General features: G+C 39.2%; 1 protein-coding gene across 1 annotated transcript; it reads right to left on the minus strand.

Moving 5' to 3' along the window:
• Positions 1 to 1,974: 1,974 nt before the first annotated feature.
• LOC117381727 (pterin-4-alpha-carbinolamine dehydratase 2-like) lies at positions 1,975 to 23,267 on the minus strand. The gene is made up of 4 exons (XM_033978730.2): positions 23,073 to 23,267; positions 21,853 to 21,984; positions 4,277 to 4,357; positions 1,975 to 3,110 (listed from the first exon to the last, which is right to left on the minus strand). The coding sequence occupies exons 1-4, from the start codon at positions 23,166 to 23,168 to the stop codon at positions 3,015 to 3,017; spliced, it is 405 nt and encodes a 134-aa protein (XP_033834621.1). The 5' UTR covers positions 23,169 to 23,267; the 3' UTR covers positions 1,975 to 3,014.
• Between the last annotated feature and the right edge of the window lie 601 nt (positions 23,268 to 23,868).

Below are 23,868 nucleotides of genomic sequence, written 5' to 3' on the forward strand. Positions count from 1 at the left end.
TCTCCACAGATCTCACCTGTAACTTGGTCTGGTGTTGTCACCTGCTTGTTTCCATGGAGAGAGAGATCACCAAAAAGTGAAAGGACTGTTGTGGTAGAGTGTTTGTCCACTGATCAGAAGGTCGGTGGTTCGAATCCTGCTCTCGACATAAACATCATTGGTTGAGCTCCACTGACCCACAGGTTGGCGGTGCGGTACTCTCACAGATGAATGCTGCCGTGGTGTCCTTGGGCAAGACACTTAACCCACCGCACCCCAGTGTCTGTGTATAAATGTATGTGACTGGGTGAGTTTTTTCTTGATGTAAAGCTCTTTGAGTGTCTTGAAGGTGGGACAGCGCTAACTATATATTCTAACTATACAGCAGACACGAGCACAAACTGTCTCCTTTAATAAACATTTACCACCAGTGAGAAAGCTTCTGATGTGCTGATAGTCAGTTCAGTAACAAAAAACCACAGTGTGTCATTGGACCAAACCTCTCCATAAATGAACAGCCATAGCGACCCCTCCTCCTCTCGTATATCATTTCTATTCTTCATCAAAAACAGGCCACAAAATGTCCGCCCAACCAGAGCTACTATTGCCTCCCACACACGCCCCGCTGGATTAGGTTGATTACATGTATGTGTGCTATAATTGCGACGCGTGTGTGACAGGCCTGACACAGAGCGGTGATTTGGGGATTAAGTTTAGACACTCAGAGCAGAGACAGAAGTGAGCAGCGGGCGACGGTTCACACAAAGAGGACGAGAACATGCACAGACTTGGGGAGTTTGTTTTGGAGTGGTTTCTGAGTCAAAGGCTTAAACCCACCATTCTCTGCTCCTGTCCCACTCAGAGCCACCCAGGAACAGGATGCAGAAAGCACAAAGCATCCTGGGAAATGGAGTTCACAAAGAAAGCAACTCTCTAGCCCCAAAATGTACTAAAATAAAAGCATTTTGGTCACATTTATTGCACTAAAAAACAAGCATATATCAGTTAAATGACGATTTGTAGTTTTTTGACTGCAAAAACCTTTCTGATAGGCCGAGGAGAGAGACAATCACACCTACAGATGCAGCAGAGATTGGAGAATAGAATGAGACAGAGAAGTCAATTTGGTCAAAAAAGGTTTGAGGCAGATGATATGTCTTTTTGTCTGAGCTGGCTTGCATCTCCACAAACCTGACTCTTTATTCGGAGACCCTCTTCCAGCTTGTTTCCATGTAAAAATGTTGTTCTTTTGTCTGTAATGTACCACAGTATTAATTGTGCCTCAAAATTAGCATTAGCATCGAGACACAAACATCTCCTTTTCTGAACACAGACGTATTAGATTTGTGTAGTTTTTAACATGTTATTAGTGACATCCCCTCCCTGTCTTTTTCGTGATCTTTAAGTATGTATTCATTTTAGTGCGATATGTGGAGACGAGCATGAGACAAGATCAGATCTGTGGAGAGGCTACACTGCTCAGAGTATGCTAATATTCCTTGCAATTAAAACACCTGTAATTGAATACATGCCACACCGATATTTTTAATACTCCCACCAGAAAATGGTAAAAAGCAAATGTTAAATCTGTCAACTGGACAAAAAAGTTGTAGGAGTGAAGACGTTTCGCTGCTTCTTCAGTTCTGGTCAGATTGCTGGTGGACACTGCCTTATATCTGTCTGAAGGGAGAAGCTAACTACACATAAACTCTAAACAATAGCTGTTTTTTGGAACGTCTTCACTCATACAACTTTTTTGTGTAGCTGACAGATTTTAGTTTTGGCTTTTACTATGGATCAGACCTGGATAACTGAGGGATAACACTGAAATCTCCCACCAGAAAAGTAACAAAGTGCAGCTTTAAAATGGGAAAAGACTATCCATAGGTTTATTAAATTCATATTCATGATGATTTTACATTTAAATAGACTCAAACTAATCTCCAGCAGCTTCATGGGAAAACTCTGGACATGATCAAATTACAGTTTATAAGACTCACAGAGGATTTTTGGCTTAAGTTTGAGTTTTCTCCCAAACCACTATAACTCCACATTACGAGCTGATTTTTATCCACAGACTTACAGACAGGACTCGGGACTTCTGTGGAGCTGTTCGATGGTAAACTTCATTTTGTGGGTCTCACGTTGCTGCTGCTGTCCTCCTGTTCTCTGTAAATGTCCACGCATCTCTGCAGAGCCAAGCAATTACACTCCTGTTACGGCCACACACAGACATGAGACCAAACAGGAGCAAAGCAAACGTTAAATGTTATTATGTCATTTTTCATGTGGTTGTCTAAATGGCGTTGCTATTGCTTTGCCTGGAATGTTGCACAGTATGACATTAACCGTTTCTATCTCCATGGAGACAAGCAGATGATCATGCCAACAGGCCAAATTACAGATCAGATATTTCAACTTTGACTTAACTGCATTTAAAGCCGGACTAAACCCGAAACTACACCCACTACCACGTTTCAAACTCCAGGTTCAGCCAGGTAATCAGAAACACCTGGCTGTAATCAGGGTAGTGCTGTGTCGTGTCACATAGTACTTGAAATTGAAGTGGCCACTGAAGGCAGCACGCACTCAAAACATGGATCAAAAACAGTAGACAATACTATTAAAACTCTATACAGTTTAGTAGCAAAAATGTATTTGATTTTGATTGAATTGATTGCTCCACTTTAACTTGACTGAGTTTTACTTTGGGCCGACAGCAACAGAACACACAATAAACACATTTAAAAGAGTTAAAGGAAAAAGGCGACAAATCCGCCAATGTCACCGCTATTGCAGACAGCTAAAGGATCAACCAATAGAAGCACAAGTTACATCTTATATCTTTAAAACCATCAGCAATGCAAAGTAAGAGCTCCCCTAGTGGCAGGTGGTGTCCTCTGCATCCATAGCCTGTTCATGCCTGGAAACAGTAACAGGCTACACACCTCTAAATACAGATATGTTTATTGTACAAAATATTACAGTGGATCAAACCTCACATGATTAGAACACAAACTCACAGAAAAATAATGCTAATTTGAAAGTGTAATTTTGTCAATGAATTTGGCCATTTTAATGTCTCTCTTGGACAGACCTCCGCAGTCGTGAGTCGTCAGTGTGATCTGCACCTAAAAAAACAACAAAATAAACAAAAAGCAGGAATGAATATGGCACAGATCAGTCGGTAGTGCTCACTAAAACTCAAGGTTGTAGGTTAGAGTCTCAGTACTTGCAGCACTAGAAAATGAAATATGAAAAAAAAAAATGAAATAGCGCTGGTTAAAAATAAAAGCTAGCGACTAAATCTGTCAAATAAGTTTATAAAGTGCAATATTTGTGTGATGCTTAACCTGCTCAACCTGGACATTTACAGGCGTTTTAGCACATCGTCATTGGGATCTCCCTCTTTCTCACTCTCATGCACCCTTCTTTTCTTTCTTTTCCTCTATCCATCTTCCTCCTCCCTCCCTCTCCCTTGTTTTCCTCCCTATCTCCTCTCGATTTATCCTCCCTCCTCTCTCCTTCACTCGCCCCTTTTTATCTTCCCTCTTCTCTTCATCCATCCCCCCCAATCTCAATCCACCTACTTTCTATCCATCTCTCCCTCCATTTCTCTCCCCACTTCTCCCTCTTTCTCCCTCTCCTCTCTTCTAAAATCTCCACTTGGGTCTATCCAAATCTCCCGCATTAACGTGAGTCCGCAGAGTTAGCGAGTGGCTAACAGTGGAATGTTGCCGCTAAATCCTTTTCTTATGAAGCTGCTGCTGCCTGCGGCTCAGCTCAGATCGCACACAGACACGGGCGAAAACATGAGCCGCTGCTAACACACGCCCACGAGTCCTCTGTAGCATGTTGATTTTTGGCCGTAACTTTAAAGCAACAATTTAAAAACGTGTCTAACTTGCCTGTCAAGTCCAGAATGATGTCTTTGAATTTTTTTATACAGAGGGATATCAGTCTGGTCACCACTCCCTCTGTCGCACCTCGAGCCAGAACCAAACATGATCGTTCAATCAGATTTGCTCATTTCAGTGACACGTGTGAAACGAAAGAGCTCATTGGTCACTGAACATTTTGAACATAATTAAAATTTGTTAGTGCTTCGCTCATTAATTCATGATGTTTTTCAGTCCACTGTGATTTTTTAAACTTTCCTTTTTCCTCCTCATAAGCAGCCATGTTTGTTTTGATATGGAAGAACCATACGTGTCCCTGATTGGCTAATCCCCCTGTCAATCACACCCCTCTGAACACATGGAGAGTGAGTCTGGACACTGGAGACACAGGGCTTTACCTTGTTGTAAACGTTGAACCACTCAGGGTGATGGTTCATCTTCTCAGCCTGAAGAGCCACACGGGACATGAAGCCAAATGCCTACAACAAAGAGACAGTTAAGAGTTAAAACAAAGGATGCACCGATCTATTGTTTTAGGTCAGATACCAGTATACTAGCGATCAGTATCTGCTGGTATCTGAAATTAAACAATACCAGTGCAGAAAGTGAAAATGCCATTTATTTCCACAATTGACTTTAACTTTTTTTTTTTTTTTTCTAACTGATCCATTTATGTTCTGCATCTTTCAGAGGCAAAACTGAATTTCACAGCTCGCCAACAACAACTGCCTTTAGTTAGATTAAAAAGATGAGCGATTCAGTGGGTCAATCAAGGATCAATTCAGGTGCTCTTCAGGATCACAGCGGAAACATCACTTACAAATACAACAAAGAGAAAAACCCAAGTCACTCATTACGCTACACTACATTAAAAAGTCCTTTATTGTAAAAATGTTATTTGCCTACGTGTTTCAGACGCTTGGGGCCTTCTTCAGGGCATACAAGAATAAAAACATGCCAGGTGCTTTTAAATAGACCAGCAAACAGTCACATGAGAGTCACATAACAATTAGAAAAAAAAAGATCCTAATGATGACATCATCATTAGACAAACAGACGAGGGTGGAGCGGGGTGTGGGGTAATGCGCGATACAAGAAGCCCAAAGACAACTTGACAATACTCACTACTACATCCCTCGTGCCCACTTGGTACAGATTAGACATGTTTTAAAAACACACTTGACACTGCTTTAGAAAGTAACTGGATAAAAAGGTTACAGTGGACAAAAAGGTTCCTTGAGAGACCCCCCCCCCCCCCCAGACGACCCATTATAAGCAGAATAAACACCAAATCTAAACCCGCACCAAAATATATAGATTTCTTTATAAAGCCCCTAACTCAGTCTCTTCCTGCAGGACACAACATGTGTTTACAAAACTGAAGGGACAGGCACAGACATTTCTCTGGTGAGCATAGACGTGAAGTCTTTGTGTACCACTACTGACTATTCTGAAGTTTACATCACTGTTCTGAAGTTACAAAAAAAAGAACTAATACTACTCATCCCCTGATCTCACTGTTGATTTGACACACTGGGCATTACATAATAAGATCATCATCTTCCAGGAAAAACTATACAAACAGACCAAAGACACTGCCATGGGCGCTGCATACGCTGCAGATGATTCTGGACTTTATTTACAATTATGGGAAGAACAGTATGAGTTGAGCCCCTCTAACCCGTTCAGACAATTCATTCAATTCTATGAGAGACACATCAATGATTTACTTTTCACTTTTACAGACCAGGAACAGCAACTGAAGGACTGAAAACCTCCATCCAAATATTAAACTGAGTTTGGACTTAAGCAAAACATTATTAATTAAGTCAATAAGTTATTAATTTCTTAGATCTCAATATCACTGTGGACTCCAAGGGAGTTTTACATCGATCTATAGAAAAACAAAAGATCAGAACACTTATCTCAGGGCAATCAGTTTCACCCCAGTGGCTTTATTTCAAACATCCCATTTGGACAAGAGACTCAGAAGTCAAGTCTACAGAAAGAACAAATCTCCTCTTTAAAAAACTAAAAAAAGAAAGACCAAAGGGATTGTTTTCCCAATTCGACAGAGTAATAAATGCAATTGGAATACTCTCCGCAGCGATCCCACCTTTTCGTTTACCTTTGCTGATGACCCTGTATTTGCTGTGAGAAAAGCCCAGACTTTAAAGGGCAAACTGGGGACCTTTTTCTCACCATCTGTTGGCACTTTTCAATGTGGATCATGCAACCACTGTATGCATATAAACAAATCAGTTCTTCTGCAAACCATATGCAAATTGCAGCTGTGGATGTTTTTATATTGGGCTCACAAAAAGGAGAGCGAGAGACAGATTTGCAGAACACAAGTATGCCATCAGGTCACAAAATCTTAATGATCCCACTGCAAAACTTTCCAAGCTCTCAAACCAATGCAATGTCGACCAACTCAAGATAACGGCCACTGAGGTGATCCCCAAAACCATCAGAGGGGGAGACAGACTCAGGACACAAGCACAGAGGGACACATAGACAGAGACCCTAAAAGCAACAATACACCCCAGTCCCAATGAAGACCTAGATTTTTATGTATTTTTATAACTGTTGGCACCTGGTTCCTTCATGTTGTTGGGGATATTACTGAATTTACAGTACAGTGGTCCCTCGCTATATCGTAGAATATATGAATATATGAAATGTTCTGCACCGACAAAGGCATTGCAGAAAAAGTTGGACTTCTGGACATGCTGAAGGAAGGTGGAAGTTATGCGGATGTGGGGCGCCATTACGGAATAAATTAATCTTCGTTGTCACATAAAGAAGGAGGAAAATAACATAAGGATGACAGCAGCAATAAGTTTTAACAAGGATGCAGAAAGGGTTGTAACTGCCCGCAAGAAGACCATCGTGCGGATGGAGTCTGCTTTAACTTTGTGGATCAGTGAGTGCAGGAAAAAGAACATTACGAGACATTAGAGCGGAGCGGCGCCAGGACGAAGAGGCGCGGTCAGAGGAACTGTGAAATACGCCTGAGTCACTATTAATCATTTCTAATGTGTCCAACCTCGTAGGTTGATCATTAAAATTTTATTTGTTACAATATTTCTAAAAGCTGTCATTTTTATTTACAGGGCAGAATAGTATTTGGTTTCGTTCTATAATAGTGTTGTTTTTTTTTAAATCAACGAAGGTTTGAACTTTGAGAGAGTTTAAACAAGAGAGAAATGTGAGAAAATGTTAACCCCTGTCTGAGAGAAGTGTATAAAGTGTGTGGTGAGGGGTTTCACAGCCTTAAAACATATATAATAATTGTAAAAAACAAAGCTTTCTACTTCGTGGATTTCCCCTATTGTGGGTTATTTTTGGAACGTATCTCCGCAATAAACGAAGGACCACTGTACTAGTCTGGAGCTCTCATACACTCGTATTAAATTATGTGTTTTTTGATGTTGTGGACATATCTATGTATAGTATATGACTGTACATTGTATCTTCTTATTACAATGGTATATTCTATTGAATTTATTCCACACCATCCACATTTGCCACTAAATGCTGCTAAATCACCCTTTCTTTGTGGTGGCACTTCCGGTTAAGCAGGAATCCTAATAATTTCAATGGAGAATTTGAGAAAGTTTTTGTTACAATATGATACAAAGTAGATTCTCTGAGAGGCTTTTAAACAGCTTTGTAATCTCTATAGAACTTATCTGCTGTTGGGATCTGCAGCCCCACGCAAAGCAAAGTGCAAACGATGATGGCAGTGCTCACAGAAACTTCAGAAATAAGGTGAATATCATACCACTTTGCAATATTAGAATCTATTTTTTTGCCCTTTGTACTATAATTGTTATGTAACTGTTTGCTGGTCTATTTAAAAGCACCTGGCATCTTTTTCTTCTTGTACGCCTTGTAGCCAAAACACGTATAAGCAAGTCCTGTTTTTACAATAAAGGACTTTTTTAATATAGTTGGAGTGCCCTGGTGTGCCTTTTTCTCTTTGTCGTCTGTAAATAACTATATATACTCGCTTTATAGTTGGACACAGGCAGAGCACATTAGATATATGCTGTAATTTAAGCATCGTATCAGAGGAATGAGATTCACTTTTGTATTAGAACAAGTAATGCAAGATCTGAAAGTTCGAAGCAGCACTACGTAAACAAACTTTGGCTCCAATTTAGTCGTTACTGAAAAAATGTCGCCTCTCTCTCTGTAACTGCTGCTGTGAACCTCATCATTTTGGTCTTAAAATGTTCGTATTAACCCACTCTACATGATCCTGGTATTTTTATTTCACTACTGTCTCCGTAAATCAAGATATGAACATTAATAACAAACAAATCAGGCACCTTCTTTCCCCAAGGTTGCTCCCGCTGGCGTTAGGAACAGGGGTGCAGGTGGGAAGGGGCGTTACCTTGGATTGGCTCTGGACTGGCTCTTTTTGCTCTGATACCTTGCAGTCGGCTCCAAATTCGGCCTGGAGCTGAACACTATGGGTGAAGTCAAACTCCCTTAGTCCGCTTCTTTACACAGACTATGATTATTGCTCATATTGGTTCATTGTGCATTCATAGTTAATTTTTTTTTTGCTACTCTGTTTTAACATCACTTCAGTTTTGCACATTGTGGGTACATTTGTCTTATGAACTGTTCCTTACAAAAACATTACAATATTAGCCAGCATAATGAAACATGATGTATTAGTTTCCTTAGACATAAATTGTGACGCCGACGTTTGGAGAAGCCATCTTGTTGTTCTTCCCAGTTCTTGGTCTTGGGTTGCACTTTGCAGTAGTTTAATAGTGTAATTTACAGCACTCTCCTCCACACAGATCATTACAGCAGCTGTGTCATCACTGGAGCAGCTCGCGGTGTAAACTTGATACTCAAACTTTAGCATCAAGGACAAATACAAGGATTCAGAACCAGCATGGCCATCTGACCACAGAAGAGGTCTTCGTTTTTGTTGGAAGTTGGCCTTTTTTGGAGGTGGGGGTGGATTTAAAGACGACACATTGTGCTTGTGTCTGCTGTATTGGTGGTTTTCAGATTCCGGGGGGTGATCGGAGCAATGATGTCTTGAATACAGAAGAATAAAGATTGCTGAAACATGCATGAGTTACTTTAAATACAACTTTGAGAGGGTAAAGAAGGAGAAGGAAAACAGCTATAAAATGATTACAAGCTCTGAAAAGCCAAATTAGCATCATATATCTCCTTTAAAAACAAAAAATGATCAGAAACCAGAATCAGCTAGGTGAAACAAGTTCTAAACCGGGATTAAATCAAGTCTAAAAAGGACCAACCCTGCAAAATACCATCTCTAAACCACATTCAAACCAAACTGAGGACTAAATAAATTTCAATGATTCAAAGTGTTCCCAGAGTAACTGCTACAAAGAGCCACTTCAGCCAAAAACCGCATTAAAACCTGGACAGAGCGCAGGGCAGTTAAACACAGAGACATTTTACAGGGTTTTACACAGGGCCTGAATTTAAGGGTGAATATAAAGCATTTGTCAATCTAATAAATGTTATTGATACAAAGATACAAGGTGTAATGGCCCAGATGAAGCTGAAATGTCACTATGAGGGTATGGGACAAAAGATGAGCCAGGGTGTCAGATTTCAAGTTTGCCAAATATTTGAGACTATGCAATTTCAGATCCTATGGAAACACAGGTACATTATATTACCTATAGATTGTTGTGATTTTCTGATTGCAAAACATTGATTCTGTGGAAAAGCTGCCAGCTCTGTAATTTAGACAAACATGATCTGAAAAGCATGGAATTCTTGAATTAATTTAACACTTCATATTTCCAAAACAAATGATATTTAAGTAAAATCCATGAATATCCCACCATGCATCAGGTGAAAAATATGTCATCTACTACAAATAATTCAATTTAAAGGTTTGCAATATATCGATTTTGGAAATTTTTATTCAGAAGATTACACTGAAAATTTTCTATTAGCAGTTCTGCTTCTATACAATGTACTCATTATACCAATTTTACATATCTCCAAAAACAATTCCTCATTTATTTAGGTTTTGTCGTAGAAAAGGCTTTTGTCCAGATGATTAGCTTTAAACACTCTTTGTAATTAATAATTTAAAAAATGTATATATTCAAAATGGAGGTGAGAGATACAAAATTAGAAAATCAAGTATAAGTATCAGCGCAAAATAAATATCAGCTTTGAATTTTGCTAATACCGATACTCGAACCGATATATCGCCCATCCCTATATTGAGCCATTCATTTGTGTCCATTCCCCCTCCCCTCTTTAACCACATTGGAAAACACCTGGCTCGACTGTCTCTCTCACTGCCCAAGACCGTGCTGACGAATCGCAGACCTGCAGCTCTTTCAATTGGTGCCACTGGGTCAAGTTGCAGGAATATGCCAATTACTTGAACAGATCAGGAGGCTGTTTCCTTTATAACCAATTAGATCCTCGCGATGATCGAATTACACGCGCCTCTCCTCTCAAAACCGTCCCACTAAATTGGTCCCGGTGAAGTGAAAAGGGCTTGGTTTGAGTTGAGTGCCACGCGGAAGATAAACAATGGCCGCCCAGTGGATTTAATGAGACGAGGAGGAAGTGTTTAGCGGCTTAATTGAGATTGCAGAGGGAAATTGGCTTTAAATAGCCCTACATCAGTCTGTGCCTATGATTCTGTCGATTTTTGAGGTCATTTCGACAGAACTGTGATTGGACAAGACATAATTTCAACAGTGTGTATGTTTATATTCATTTACAACTTTACCCATGAGTTTAAATTATATCAGTGCCAGTGGTAGTGACCCTGGGCCCCAGTGCATTTACAATGGGCCCTAGCCTACACGTGCTCTGGCGCTAATAATAACTCAGTAATGGAAATGCAGAATATTATCGACTGAAGCGTATATGACATAGAACAGGAGGTCTCAGAGCAGCTTCATTCTCACTCTGGAGCGGGGTGAGTGTGGTGTGAACGCCGCCAACCTCGGGCCGATCTACGCAGTCCACGGTAAAAGTGAAAGTGCTTGGGATTAGGTAAAAAAAAAAAAAAAAGTGCTCAGATCATGTATATTTGTATGACTGGGCGCTGCAGAGACGCTGTTTGACACATTTGTCTGATGTGGAAATTTTGATCAACTTAATATCAGTAAACATGTCTCCTTCGGCCTTGCCATAGAAATTCGTTCAGAGGTCGGCTCATGACCTCTCACATGGGTCATGCTCTGAGTGAGTGAGGTGGATTTAACCAATCGCAGCAAAGTGTGAACTCTCAAAAGCAACAGATCTGAGTTTAATGACCTCGTAAGGATGTTAAACAATAGTAACTAATTCAACATGAATTGTGATACATTTTGGTACATCACCAACCCCAGGAATCAGATCAAATGTTTTTTTTAACGCCACAGCGCTCAGCCTGAAACATAAAACACAAAAACATCCAGATATATTTCCAAGAAAGAAAAGTTGAAAAATGCAGTAGAGAAGGCAGTAATCTCTCCATTCTTCATGTGGGGGTTGTATGTCATGAATGTCCTAAAACGTGCCGCTGTCTCACGCTGTGGTCCCTCAGGGGAGTAAGCAGAGTCCAAGTGTCCCAGAGAAGTGCACTTGGCCTGGGCACGAAAACAAGAGCTGACCCCTGCCTCCAACTGAGCCTAAAGTCAACAGGGTCAAGAGCAGCACCATCACAGAGTTTGTGAACAGGGGAACGTTTTCTACCCGACACACTCAGGAAAAATAAAAAAAAATAATGGTGCTTTTACTATTACTACTACTGTTACCTCAACAGCAGTGTTGTCAACAACTACAACTATTACTACTACTACAGTGTCTAGTATGTGGGACTCTACTGCTACCTTATGTCATCTGCTGCTGTTGCTGCTGCAGTGCATTGATAAAGACTTAATGCCCTTTATATGGTTGGGAGATGTTGGTTCCAGGTTTGACTCCTGGGCCTTTCTGTTTGCATGTTCTCTCTGCGTCTGGGTGGGCACTCAATGTTTCTCCCATCAACCCAAAACATGTACAACAGGTCACATCCTCCCGCTAAGGTAGAGATCATGGGATCTCAATTGGCTTACTTGCCAAGTTCTACTACAAACAACTACATCTATCTGGGACCACAACACTAGAGAAAAGGGGAAATCCAGTAGGAAACATCCCTGTTCGTCCTGCTTGAGCTGTCAGACTGCCTGTAATTGGACCTGAAGTTACACAGATCTGTAATAATCCAAAGCAGTCCCAGAGCCCCATACATGTGAGTGCATTTAGGGCGATTATATGGAGCTAATCACTGGATATGGAAGACTATGTACAATGGGTTAAAGCTCATGCCAAAATATCTGAGAAGAGTAGAGGAATGTACAGGAAAACCCGGGAAAAACAGAAAAACTAGATATTGCAGTCCCTTCCAGAAACAGTCTTATGCTATTATAACTATCACCTTAACTATCCTTATACTTTCTGTTCAAATGCAGAATTTATGACAATTAACCGTTCTTAGACTTGGGGAGGTCCACTCAGAGACACCAATTCATAGTCATAGTCATTCATGTCTGAAATGCAGAAGATATCGCCTCTCAAAACCTGTGATTGGTTATGTGGTGTAGGATTGTCTGAAAAGGTAAGGTTTAAGTTGTGTTTTGAAGAGAGGAAGGGAGTCGATCTTGCGAAGGTCGAGTGGTAGTGAGCTCTAGAGGAGAGTGTCTGAAGGCTCTGCGCTCCCCAGGGTGATGAGACAAGCAGAAGCAACAAAGAGCTGGAGAGAGGAGCAGGACCGGAGCGAGCATGAGGGAGTGGCAATGTGTGAGGTATTGTGAAGCAAGATTACAAATAGCTTTGAATGTGGTGACGAGAATTTTGAAGTTGATTCAAATCAATAACATCTGCAGCTTTTTACTATCTCAAAAAATAGTGCAAAAATCAAAGGTATACTGTCTAAAGCAGTCTTGGAGAGACTTAGCCATGCGTTTGTCTCCAGTAGGTTCGACTACTGTAACAGCCTGCTCACTGGCCTCTATAAATGAGCATTAAAACAGCTGCAGTACAACCAGAACCTGTTCCATCCTGACTAGAACCAGGAAGTACGAGCACATAAGTCCTGTGCTCAGGTCTCTGCACTGACTCCTGTGGCTCAGAGAATAAACTTTAGAGCAGCTCTACCACATGTTAGTGCCATATGAACCATCTCACACTCTGAGGACTTCAGGGACCGGCCTCCTGCTGTAGCCCTGGTTTAATTCAGGTTTAATCCTGGTTTAGTCCTGGTTTAGTTCTGGTTTAGTCTCGGCCTCCCGCTGGTGCCCAGAGTCAGGGCTAAACATGGGGAATCAGCGTTTTATGCAGTTAAAACCTGGAACAGTCTTCCTGAAAATATAAGACAGGTCTCTGCTCTGACAGTGTTTAAATCCAGTCTCAAAATGGTTCTATTTAGCTGTGCAGATGACTGAAAGGTTTTTATTTTGTGCTCCTCTTTTAATGTTAATTTTTTTTTTTTTCACTTATGTTTTGAATTGTTTGCATGATGATTGTAATATCTTTCTTATTATGTAAAGCACTTTAAATTACTTTGTGTACGAGTTGTGCTATACAAATAAACTCGACTTGTCTCAAAATTTGTCATTTCTTAAAAAGGTGCACTGGGTATGGCAAAGTATAATTTAACCAATAGGGAAATCTGGTCCTTGCTCCATCTGGAAGTATGACACAATCACACTCTAGAAATCTGAAAACCACCAATGCTTTATTCTGAAATGTAGGGGGTACCACATGTGGAGAACAAATTAGATTAAATTATAAATAGAAATGATCTAGTCTTGTCATTTTTTTTCAGTAATTGTTCCACTGTCTCCAAGATATTTGACACATTCACAAAGCAGCTCAGCCAATACAAGTTTATCTGGTGATTCAAAACATGCTCCATCAACAACTATCAAAAGCACATGTCTAAAGACCTAAACGAAAGACAAGAAGACTGAAGTTTCTGTATGGCAGCTAAAATATGACAACCACAACATCTTAATATATCGATGCAGTGCAGTGGATGAGCCCAGACGCCCTCAAAGATGTAACTTAAACCCACAATCAAAACAAGCAGCCATTTTTAAGCCGGTCTGTGAGCCTCTGTGGAGAAACACGACTCCAGGCACATTTAAAGCCTGTATCAGTTTAAAGGGCGATTATACGGGATGGGTTTTGATTGATGATTTGTGAAATACAGAAGATAGTTGTTAATGGGGTTCATATTGGCACAAGCAAATAAAAAACAACAGGGACTGCCAGTTTTAAATGCACTGTACGTGATTTTTATTATTTTGAAAATGTGAAAAACAGAACTAGTTTGTTTTTAAACGGTTGGGAGTGATCCAAAGTTATTCCTCACTTTCCTTCTGCATTCTGAGCATCCTAATTATTCACCATGATGAGGTTTTCACAACTCTCAGAGACCACAGCGGAGTTTTGCCATCACAACAAGCAACAACAACAAATTAGCGTTACAACAACTAGCATGCTAACTCAGCACATTCTGATCCTCTGACAATAAGATGCTTTATAATTAGATGCAGACAGTACACAGCTGACTTATTTGATCTCAAGAGCTGCTTAGAATTTGCTCAAAGATGGATACAGGGCCTTTAATGGGGCTCATATTGGAGAAGTAAATAAGAAAGATCAGGGACACTGTTAAAGGCGCCGTACCTGAAGAAATAGTATTTAGTCCAATTTGGTTCATCGCTCACGAGTCTGTTTTTTTACATCAGATTTTATGACAAAAAAACTAGAAAAAAGGTGAGTAATGGATCGCAACAGTGGGGGTGGGTCAAGATGCATTTTAACGAGTTTGAAAATTTAAATATTGCAATAATTCATCTTCCCGTGCAGTGTAAAGAAATGCTACTTGTGATGTCCCTGCAGAAATACACAAGATCTTAGAATAAAAAAGTCAGCTAACTAACTAACTAACTTTCTGTTAAAACCAACAAAGTTTACATGAATTATGATAAAATCCAAATTGTGATCAGGCTCCAAGAAAACCCTGATATACATTTTTTCACTAGACCTGTCACAATAATTACTATATCGACTTATCGTTCAATACATAAAAGCTGGAATAATATGTTTTTGGAGTCAGTATTTATTGTGTATACATTTTCTCTGCACTACTGATACATTTTGGGTGATTTTTGGGCTACATTTACATTTAAGGTGTAAAATGCTAAATCAATAACTTCAGTGACTTATTACAGATGCAAACTAAAGCTCTTAAGTGTTTAATTCTGCTGCTTTGTATTGTAGATTTAGAGTAGCTTTTGTGGTTTAAATCTGCTCTTGGGTTATGGCATAAATTAGTTTCACTATTATAATTTATCGTCCATATTTACAGCAATATATCGCTCTTCAAAATGTGTTATGACAGGCCTAGATATCGGCCATCTCTACTTTAACCCAGGTCTAACCGGGCACACGTGACCTCCTGTGAATGGAAATGTATTTGAATATTCGTATTTATTTACATTTAATAACCAATTTGTTCGACTTATTTAATATATTTTCTTATTCCAAGCAAAATAATATGCTGTTTGAGAATACTGCTCTGGAAAAACATAAAAAAAGAGAAAAAAATGTATAAACTAACACAAAATATATAGAAATTAAATATAGAAATAGTCTTCACAGTAAAAAAAAAAAAAGAATTAAAATCATCAAAACAGACTTAGGGAAAGAATATTTTTGGAACACTACCCAATAATGTTTTATGAGCTCTGACAAATATTGAAATTGCATTTATAACAGCATTTTAGGCCCGAGCGTCACGAGCTGGTGAAGGGCCTATTAGTATCGCACAGCCGCTTAAGTGTGTAATCTCGTCCCATGCGTAAGTAGTGCTCAAATCGAACATTATAACGCGAAGTGGACATAAAACGAGTACTTCACAGGGGTATAATGAATGCGTCGAGAGGGGGGCCTGCATTGTATGTGAGTCTTGCTTTTCGCAGACAGACACACACACACAGCCCTGTACGCATTGAGACACACTCAGAGGGATTAGGATTGTTCTGGAGCACCTCCTTTTGGGAACCACACCTCGGCTCTTCCCTGCAGACACCAGGACAAAGGCGACACCGAGATCTGATGGTTCGAGTCTCACAAACGTCCCACTGTAGACACGGTGAGGGACACAGGACACCACTGTGGATTACAGCGTCTGGCTTTCTCAAACTGAAGGAGCGAGTACAAGGATGTCAGAGTGTCAAATGTTTGTGTTACAGTTATCTTTGTGAGGAGAATGTACTATTACTATTTTAGCAACAGCTCAGATTACAGTATTCATTTATTTTGCTGAAAAGAAAAAAAAAAACTGCTATTTGAATGGTTCCATGATTGGCAAATAGAAAAAAGAAATCTCTGCAAACAACTAAACATGTCTTATTCTGTCTATTCTGCAAGTTTAGACCTACAACCAGGTGTGTCAGATGCCCTCCCCTGTGTGTCAGATGCCCTCCCTGTGTGTCAGATGCCCTCCCCTGTGTGTCAGATGCCCTCCCCTGTGTGTCAGATGCCCTCCCCTGTGTGTCTTATTCTGCAGAAAAGCTACTAACCCCACAGTTCTGACCTCTGCAAACATGTTCTGAAATGCACGGGATTTCTGGATTAGTTTAGCAGTTCAGATTTCAGTCTCTCAAATGTTAATGCTCCTGGACTAGTTTAAAATGTGAACCGAATCCTGATTTCCAAAGTATAATTTACACACTCAAAGGCAATTAGATATTTATCCACACTGTAATTTAAACAGATGGTGGCATCAAAAATAAAAATGAAATCAAACATGGAACACCAAAATGATAGGAGATAAAATTGAGTACGGCGTCGAATTTCATTGTATCATCAACACCATGGCCTCGTGTAAGCCATTTATTATCCAGTTTATCCCACAATTAGTCACTGCTCTGCTCATGTGTCTCCCACTGGAAGAACTTTACTACCAAAAACGGCATACTGAATCATTAATCCAAAAATAAACTGTCTCGATGGGGTCTTATTCTGTGTAAAAGCTGCCAACGCTGTAGTTTAGACGTCTACAAACAGGTTCTGAGATGTTCCTGTGTTTCAGATGCCCTCCCTGTGCCTCCACGGGGTCTTATTCTGCACAAAAGCTGCTAACCCTGTAGCTTAGACCTCAACATGTTCTGAAATGTTCCTGTGTGTCAGATGCCCTCACTGTCTGTCGGATGCCATTCATGTGTAAAAGCTGCTAACCCTGTAGTTTAGACCTCTGCAAACACATTCTGAAATGCATGGGATTTTTGGATTAGTTTAAAGTTCAGATTTCAGACTTCAGATTAAAATTAGGGCTGCACTATCTCTAATTGCGATTTTTCTGAAGAGCTCTGACATTAGATTTGCAATTTATGTTTTAATAATTCGTCCAAAGTTGATATTTCGAACACGTCCAGGAGCATTGACAAAAAGACCGAAACATGAACTGACAAACTAATACAAGAATAACATTACAGAACATGTTTGTGCAGATCTAAACTACAGGGTTAGCAGTTTTCATGCAGAATAAGACAGGAGATTTTGTTGTTTCTGGAGGAAATTATGGTACTTCAAAAATTGCAGCTTTAGTGATTAGCTAATTGCACCCTCATCTTGCAGTCCTATTTACAATGCACATCTTTAAAAGGGGCGCTGTGAAAAATTATTAGGCAAAATAGGCCAAATCTAATTGCATTTGCAGTAATTGTCAGAAAAATGCATTGGGAGAGATCATTTCCAACCTCGTCGTAGTTAAATTGCATCTTGGGGCAGTCTGCGTCACGGTTTCCACTCTGGGCATCAAAACCAGAAACACATGTACGTTCATAAACAACACGAATTCAACAATAAACAACGTCAAGACATAGCGAAAAACAGGAACCGAAATGGTAAGGATTAAAAACATAACCCGAGATTTAACTACAACTGTTCCTGCTGACGAAAACACGACGACTTGTACTAGGCCGACTTAATATCCCATATGATAATAATACTTAGAGCTAGCATTACACTGATGGCTCACTCAAATTCTTCTACAAACTATTCTCCATTTAATCTAATCAAATACAACAAAACAAAAATTGAAAAATTAAATAACTGAATGTTCTAAGATTTAGATTTTAAATTCCTTAACTTGGCCCAACTGTGTCCCCAGATGCAACGTAAACATGTTCAAATTAAATATAACTTTTACTGATAACAGTTCTAACGCTGATTTATTCTTGGACATGATGGCCCATTTATTTACTTTATAATTTGGTGTTTTGGTTCGAGACGATTATCCAATCAGAAAGCAGAATGAGGCTCACATAAGTCTCTCATTTGGGTTGGCTGTTCCGATGCTGAAATCCAGTTGGTTTAAACCTAAAAATGCCTCTCTCTAATCTGAATGGTCACTAACTAAACCCCAGCACCTGCAGCTAATCATTAATCAGTGCTAGTGCAGCCTCTACAGCTCAATGAGTGAATTCTGGAGGTTTTGAGGTTTCACATGAGGCAGAGTCTGTCCAAATACTGAGAACGAGAAATTATTATTCAGTTGTGCAGTTCCTTTAAATGTGCTCTATATGTAACAACTTCCTTCCTGATGCCATTACTATTACTGAAATGCTCCACAGTATGGCATTAAACTCATCTCCATGGAGACAAACACCACAAGGCTAAGTCACAAGTCAGGTTTGTGTCAAGGTGAGGTGTCAAAAACACTTGTAAATGAATAAATGTGAGCTGGACAGTGGTGAAACCCTTCAGTGTTGAGTCTTGCCTGTTGTCGTACTGCCCCCTGTTGGTCAAAGCGCAGTCCTGCAGGTGTGTGTCGTCATTATTTTAAAGTGAGGAGTTGGATTTCACATCACTCAGAGTAAAGTGGCTCCTCTCGTCTGTCACTGCAGTAAAAACTGTTTAAAGACAGTCAGCGGCTTCCTCGTGAGAAAAACTCTGCAGTAATGAATAAAAAGAGCACGTAGGATTTGTACAGTCACTTTAAGGCGAAATTAGAGCTGGAGATTATGACTTCATAGTTTCATTTGTTTTTACGTCTTTGCCGCTCTTGGTAACATGAATCAAATCAAATATTGCACAAAAGTGAATAAACTGCAAAAATATTTCTTTATGTACCTGTTTAATTTAAGATTCTGCTGCTAGATTCTGCTAGACAACACTTTGTAGTAAGTATTTAAATATTGTGGCTGAATTTGAGCAGCATAAAACTGAAACGCTGACTCCCCATGTTTAGTCCTGACTCTGAGCTCCAGCAGAAGGCCGGGACTAAACCAAGACTAAACCAAGATTAAACCAGAACTACACCAGGACTACTGAAGGTCTGAACCGGGACTGCAGCAGGAGACCGATCTTTGAGGTTCTCAGAGTGTGAGATGGTTCATATGGCTCTAACATGTGGGAGATATACTTTGATGCTAGGCTATGGAGAGACTTATACACAAACAGAGCTGGTTTAAAGTCTGTTTTCTGAGCTACAGGAGCCGGTGCAGAGACCTGAGCACAGGACGCATGTGATCAAACTTCCTGCTTGAACTAGAACCAAGTGATTATGAGAGTTAAAGCGAGGCTATTCATGGGTTTCAGAATGATAAAAAATAAGGGTCGTAGCCACATTGATGAACAGTTTAAAACTAAATATTATATCTTTTTAATGGTGAAATGTCCCTAAAATGTTGCCTATAACAGAACGATGAAATCCATAAATAGCATGCAAAAAAACAAAACAAAAAAAACTACAGGAATTAGGAAACTGTATTGTAAAATTTGACTAATTAAACAAATTAACACACTGACTAAACTATTTTATTTTACTTTGCAATATTTTCAAATGACAGTAAAAATAAAAAATATATATCAATTTAATATACATATTTTAGTTTTGCAGCTGAACAGATCATCTTCCCAATTAAGAGAAACAAAAACTCTTTGTGAAAAACAAAAGATAAAACCAGTTGAATCAAAGTGGTCTGAACATGCAGGAGCTCGTGGTGGTTTTCCCCAGATGAAACATTTTAACCAATTTGATTTGTTTGTGAAAGGAATCGCTCTGATCGACCTCAATTACTGCCAACTGTGCCTCTGGATCTGCTCAGACAAAGTGGGACCGACATTTGGGACGAGCGGCCGACTTCAAACCCAAAAATGTGTAAAAAACAGCTGCTAAAACTACTCACTTTCAGATTAGAGGAAGTCCCTTAAGTGGGCCCGAGATACTGAAAACACAGGCAAATCTGGCAACATTTACTCTAGTGCTGAACGATTTGAGAAAAATATCGAGCATTGTGATTAGATTTGTGATTTGTTTTAATAAAAGGATTACGTTTAAAGTTTCTATTTTTTACACGTCCAGAAAAATTGACAAAAAGACAACAAAATATAAAGTGACAAACATATACAAGAATCACATTGCAGAACATGTTTGTACAGATCTAAACTACAGGGCTAGAAGTTTTACACAGAATAAATCAGGGGATTGTGTTGCAATTGTGACTAGCCCATTCTAATTGCGATTTCAATTTGACTCTGATTAATCTTGCTAACTTAGTCATACAAGTCTGTGGTGCTACTTGAGTGGTCGGACTTATAAAGGTCTTAAAAATTAAAATCCTTTAATGTGGGAAAAATTGCACAATCAATTGCACAAACTGCACAATTAATCACAACTGAATCAAAACTGCCATTTAAAAGCTCACCATTAGCAAATTACACAATTATCAGAGACTGTAAGTATTACAGCAGCATTATTTCCTCTCAGCAAACAATAAAATATCTTATTCTGTGTAAAAGCTGCTAATCCTGTAGTTTAGACCTCTACAAACTCGTTCTGAACTATGTGGAATTTTTGGATTAGTTTAGCAGTTCAGATATGTGTGAATGCTGAATGCAGAAATGTGAATGCTCCTGCACAATTTTAATATACATGTTTTTTAATAATTCTTGAGCGCATTTAATTATTTTTAATGTATAGCTTAATTTACAATACAAATAGTAATGCAAAAAATTACAACCTGTGTTAAAATCTCAAAATTTCCAACTACGAATTGGACTAATTATAACAATACATTAGTGTTATTTAGCTAAAATACTGATTATTACAACCCACCACCTAACCCATGCCCTTTTAAATCTGTGTAATTTTACAAACGGTATATTTGTTTTGTGTCTCCATCTAGTGGTAAACAACAGGAATGGATTTTATTAACATCCACGCAACTGTAAAAGGGCTATACGGTGGACAAATAAGAACCCTATGGTGGAATTTACTGTTTAACTGAGAGATTGCAGATTTGTTGACCTGGTTTATGGTTAATATATAATATATAATAATTACTGGGCCAATCCATATGAAACAAAAACTGGCACAAAGTTCAACATCTTCTCTGTCCATATAGATTAACACATTTTTCTTCATTACATAATCAAAAACTGTCTCATAATTCAATCACAAACCCAGATGTGATTGTTGTCAGCTGAAAAGACTTGAGAGTGTTTGGATTATTACAGCAAGCAAGTGGAGCCAAACAAAACAGAAAATTACAAGACAAGACATTTTTAAACAAATAAATGTTGAAATATGGAGACTACAGGCTTCTAAATAGAACATTTTTAGTAATAATAAGTATTATGGGTGAAAAAAAGAAATAGTTTTACTTTTCGATTTAATAATGCCACTCTCTTATTTTTCAGGTGTGTTTGGAGTCTGTATCGTTGAAAAAGCAATTACAATTCTTTTTCTTTTCTTTTTTTTTATATTTGACTCATCACAGTCGATTAAATGTGATTCTTGTAGTACTTTGTCAGTTCATATTTCAGCGTTTTTGTCAGTTCTTCTATTATTAAAACAAATCAAAGCAAATCTAATCACAATAGCAACGCTTGTCAGAAAAATCACAACTAGATACCAGTAAACAATAGAATCAAACAGAAGCAGGATTGTGACCTGGTTGAAGGTTTTGAAGTGTAGTTCTTTAAAGATAGCATCTCGGTTTTCCACCTCGATCCATCCTGACTCTTGGAGCTCAGACAAAAGCTGCTCGCGCTCGGAAGAAGAGAGCCAGTGAGAGCCGGAAGACTGAAACAAAACCAATACACAACTGTTAAAGACTGGGGGCTAATGTAGACCTTCCATTTTATTTAATGTTGAATATAAAGAAATGCTCTACCGATCGATTAGCAGACTAAAAAGATGGCGTCTCAAATCATGTAACTCACAACACTACAACTGAAATATTTATAAATAAAAATCTTAGAAAACAGATCTCCAGCAAAGTCATTCCATGCTTTCTCCTTTCTGCTGTTTTCCCATATAAATCCTTAAAATCTAAATAAATAAGAACGACTAATACAAAAAACAGTAGAAGACGATCGGGGGTGCCAGATTGAACAGGTGAGATTTTAGTTGTGATTTGAGGTGCTGCAGTGAGTTCCTGATGGGTTGTGGGAGTGAGCTCCAGAGGGCAGGGGCGGCAGCAGCAAGGGGTCATTCTCCCAAGGTTCAGTGCTTTCTCCTGATGAGGCGAATGAGGTTAGCGTCAGCTGATCTGAGGTGGTGGATGGAATAGTGCTGACGGAGGAGGGTGGGAGGGTGGTAGGGGTCAGGTTATAAAGGGACTTGTAGGTGATGAGGAGGACCTTGTATTGGATGCAGTATTGTACGGGGAGTCAGTCAGGGGGTGATGTGATCTCTGGAGCAGGTGTGGAAATAAAATAATTAGCTCTCCAAGACAAAATTTGGTCGAGTAATACTCCATCAACAGATTCATCGACTAAACGTCTAAAATCTAAAAAAAAATTCTCTTTTTTCCTTTGATTCATACATAGACTGCATATATCTTCACACATAGACTGTATATACCTTTGTACATAGACTGTATACATCTTTTTACACAGACTGTATATATCTATATACAATCTATGGGCAACACTGAACGTAATGACGTCATTTGTTCCTTTTAACCAATGACAGCGAGAGCACGCGATCACCAAAGAGATATTAGCATTTTAATCACAGAAGTAGGTTAATATTTAGCCATTGTACAAACAGACTTGCACACATCACTATTTACGCTCGCTTTTGTGCAAGATTAACAGTGCGCGTGGAGCTAAATGCTAATGCTAACAGATGCTAATGCTAAACACTGTAGATGGTGGACGTCTTACCATGTGTGCAGCAGAGTCACGCCGGGTCAGGAGCGCTGAGACACGGCTAAGCGGCCACGAGCTGCCCGCCCTCAGGCTAAACATTAACCGGGACATAAACAGCGCTTTGTTCTGCAGAGACACGACTCCTCCAGCGCCAAAGTCCCGGAGAAGTGCCGCCTCTTCGCCGTGAGAGGGGAGTGTAGGCAGGGCAAAGGGCGCACACGTGGGTCCGGTGAAAACAAACCAGAGGGCGGGGCGAACGTGTGTGGCGCCTTCATGGAGCTTCTGATTTGCAATAACACATTTCTCTATATGCTTATTATTGGCATTTATTGTATGTTATCACTTAAATGAAACTGAAATAATAAAAAATGAAACAGGTTATATTTTATTTTGTGTGTAAAGGTGCTCCGTGTAACTGGTAGAGCCCTTCGTTTGTTTGTAACCATGGAGACGTTGTTTCGTTGTCTGTTTTTTTTTTTTTTTTTTTTTTGCAGTTATTTAAATACAGGCATTAGTAAAAAATAATAATAATAATAATAAATAAATAAAAAATGCTGAACCATATTAATTTTTATGGTTACATCATTTAGTCAGAAAAAAAAAATCTGAAAAATGTAAAAAAAAATACCACCAATTTTAATGTGCTTGAATCTGACTTGAAAATATATGTATTAGACTGAATTAATTGCCTATATTAATTACCTACATACATTTTAAAACGCATTTAGTTGGATGAGAACTATAATAAATCAACTACCAGAGACAAGACAATTGTATCTGCTCAGGGATGTTATTAGATGAGCAGACAGCA

The sequence above is a fragment of the Periophthalmus magnuspinnatus genome, chromosome 14 (assembly GCF_009829125.3).
Source record: "Periophthalmus magnuspinnatus isolate fPerMag1 chromosome 14, fPerMag1.2.pri, whole genome shotgun sequence".
Lineage (NCBI taxonomy): Eukaryota > Metazoa > Chordata > Actinopteri > Gobiiformes > Gobiidae > Periophthalmus > Periophthalmus magnuspinnatus.

Bases quoted from the DNA above. Each gene is read 5' to 3' on its own strand.
- LOC117381727 (XM_033978730.2), bottom strand. From the start codon at position 23,168: ATGTCCCGGTTAATGTTTAGCCTGAGGGCGGGCAGCTCGTGGCCGCTT. The intron at 21,985-23,072 runs GTAAGACGTCCA...GTTTTGTTTCAG, and splicing joins GTGACTCTGCTGCACACATG to TCTTCCGGCTCTCACTGGCT. The intron at 3,111-4,276 runs GTAAAGCCCTGT...TTGTTTTTTTAG, and splicing joins GGTTCAACGTTTACAACAAG to GTGCAGATCACACTGACGAC.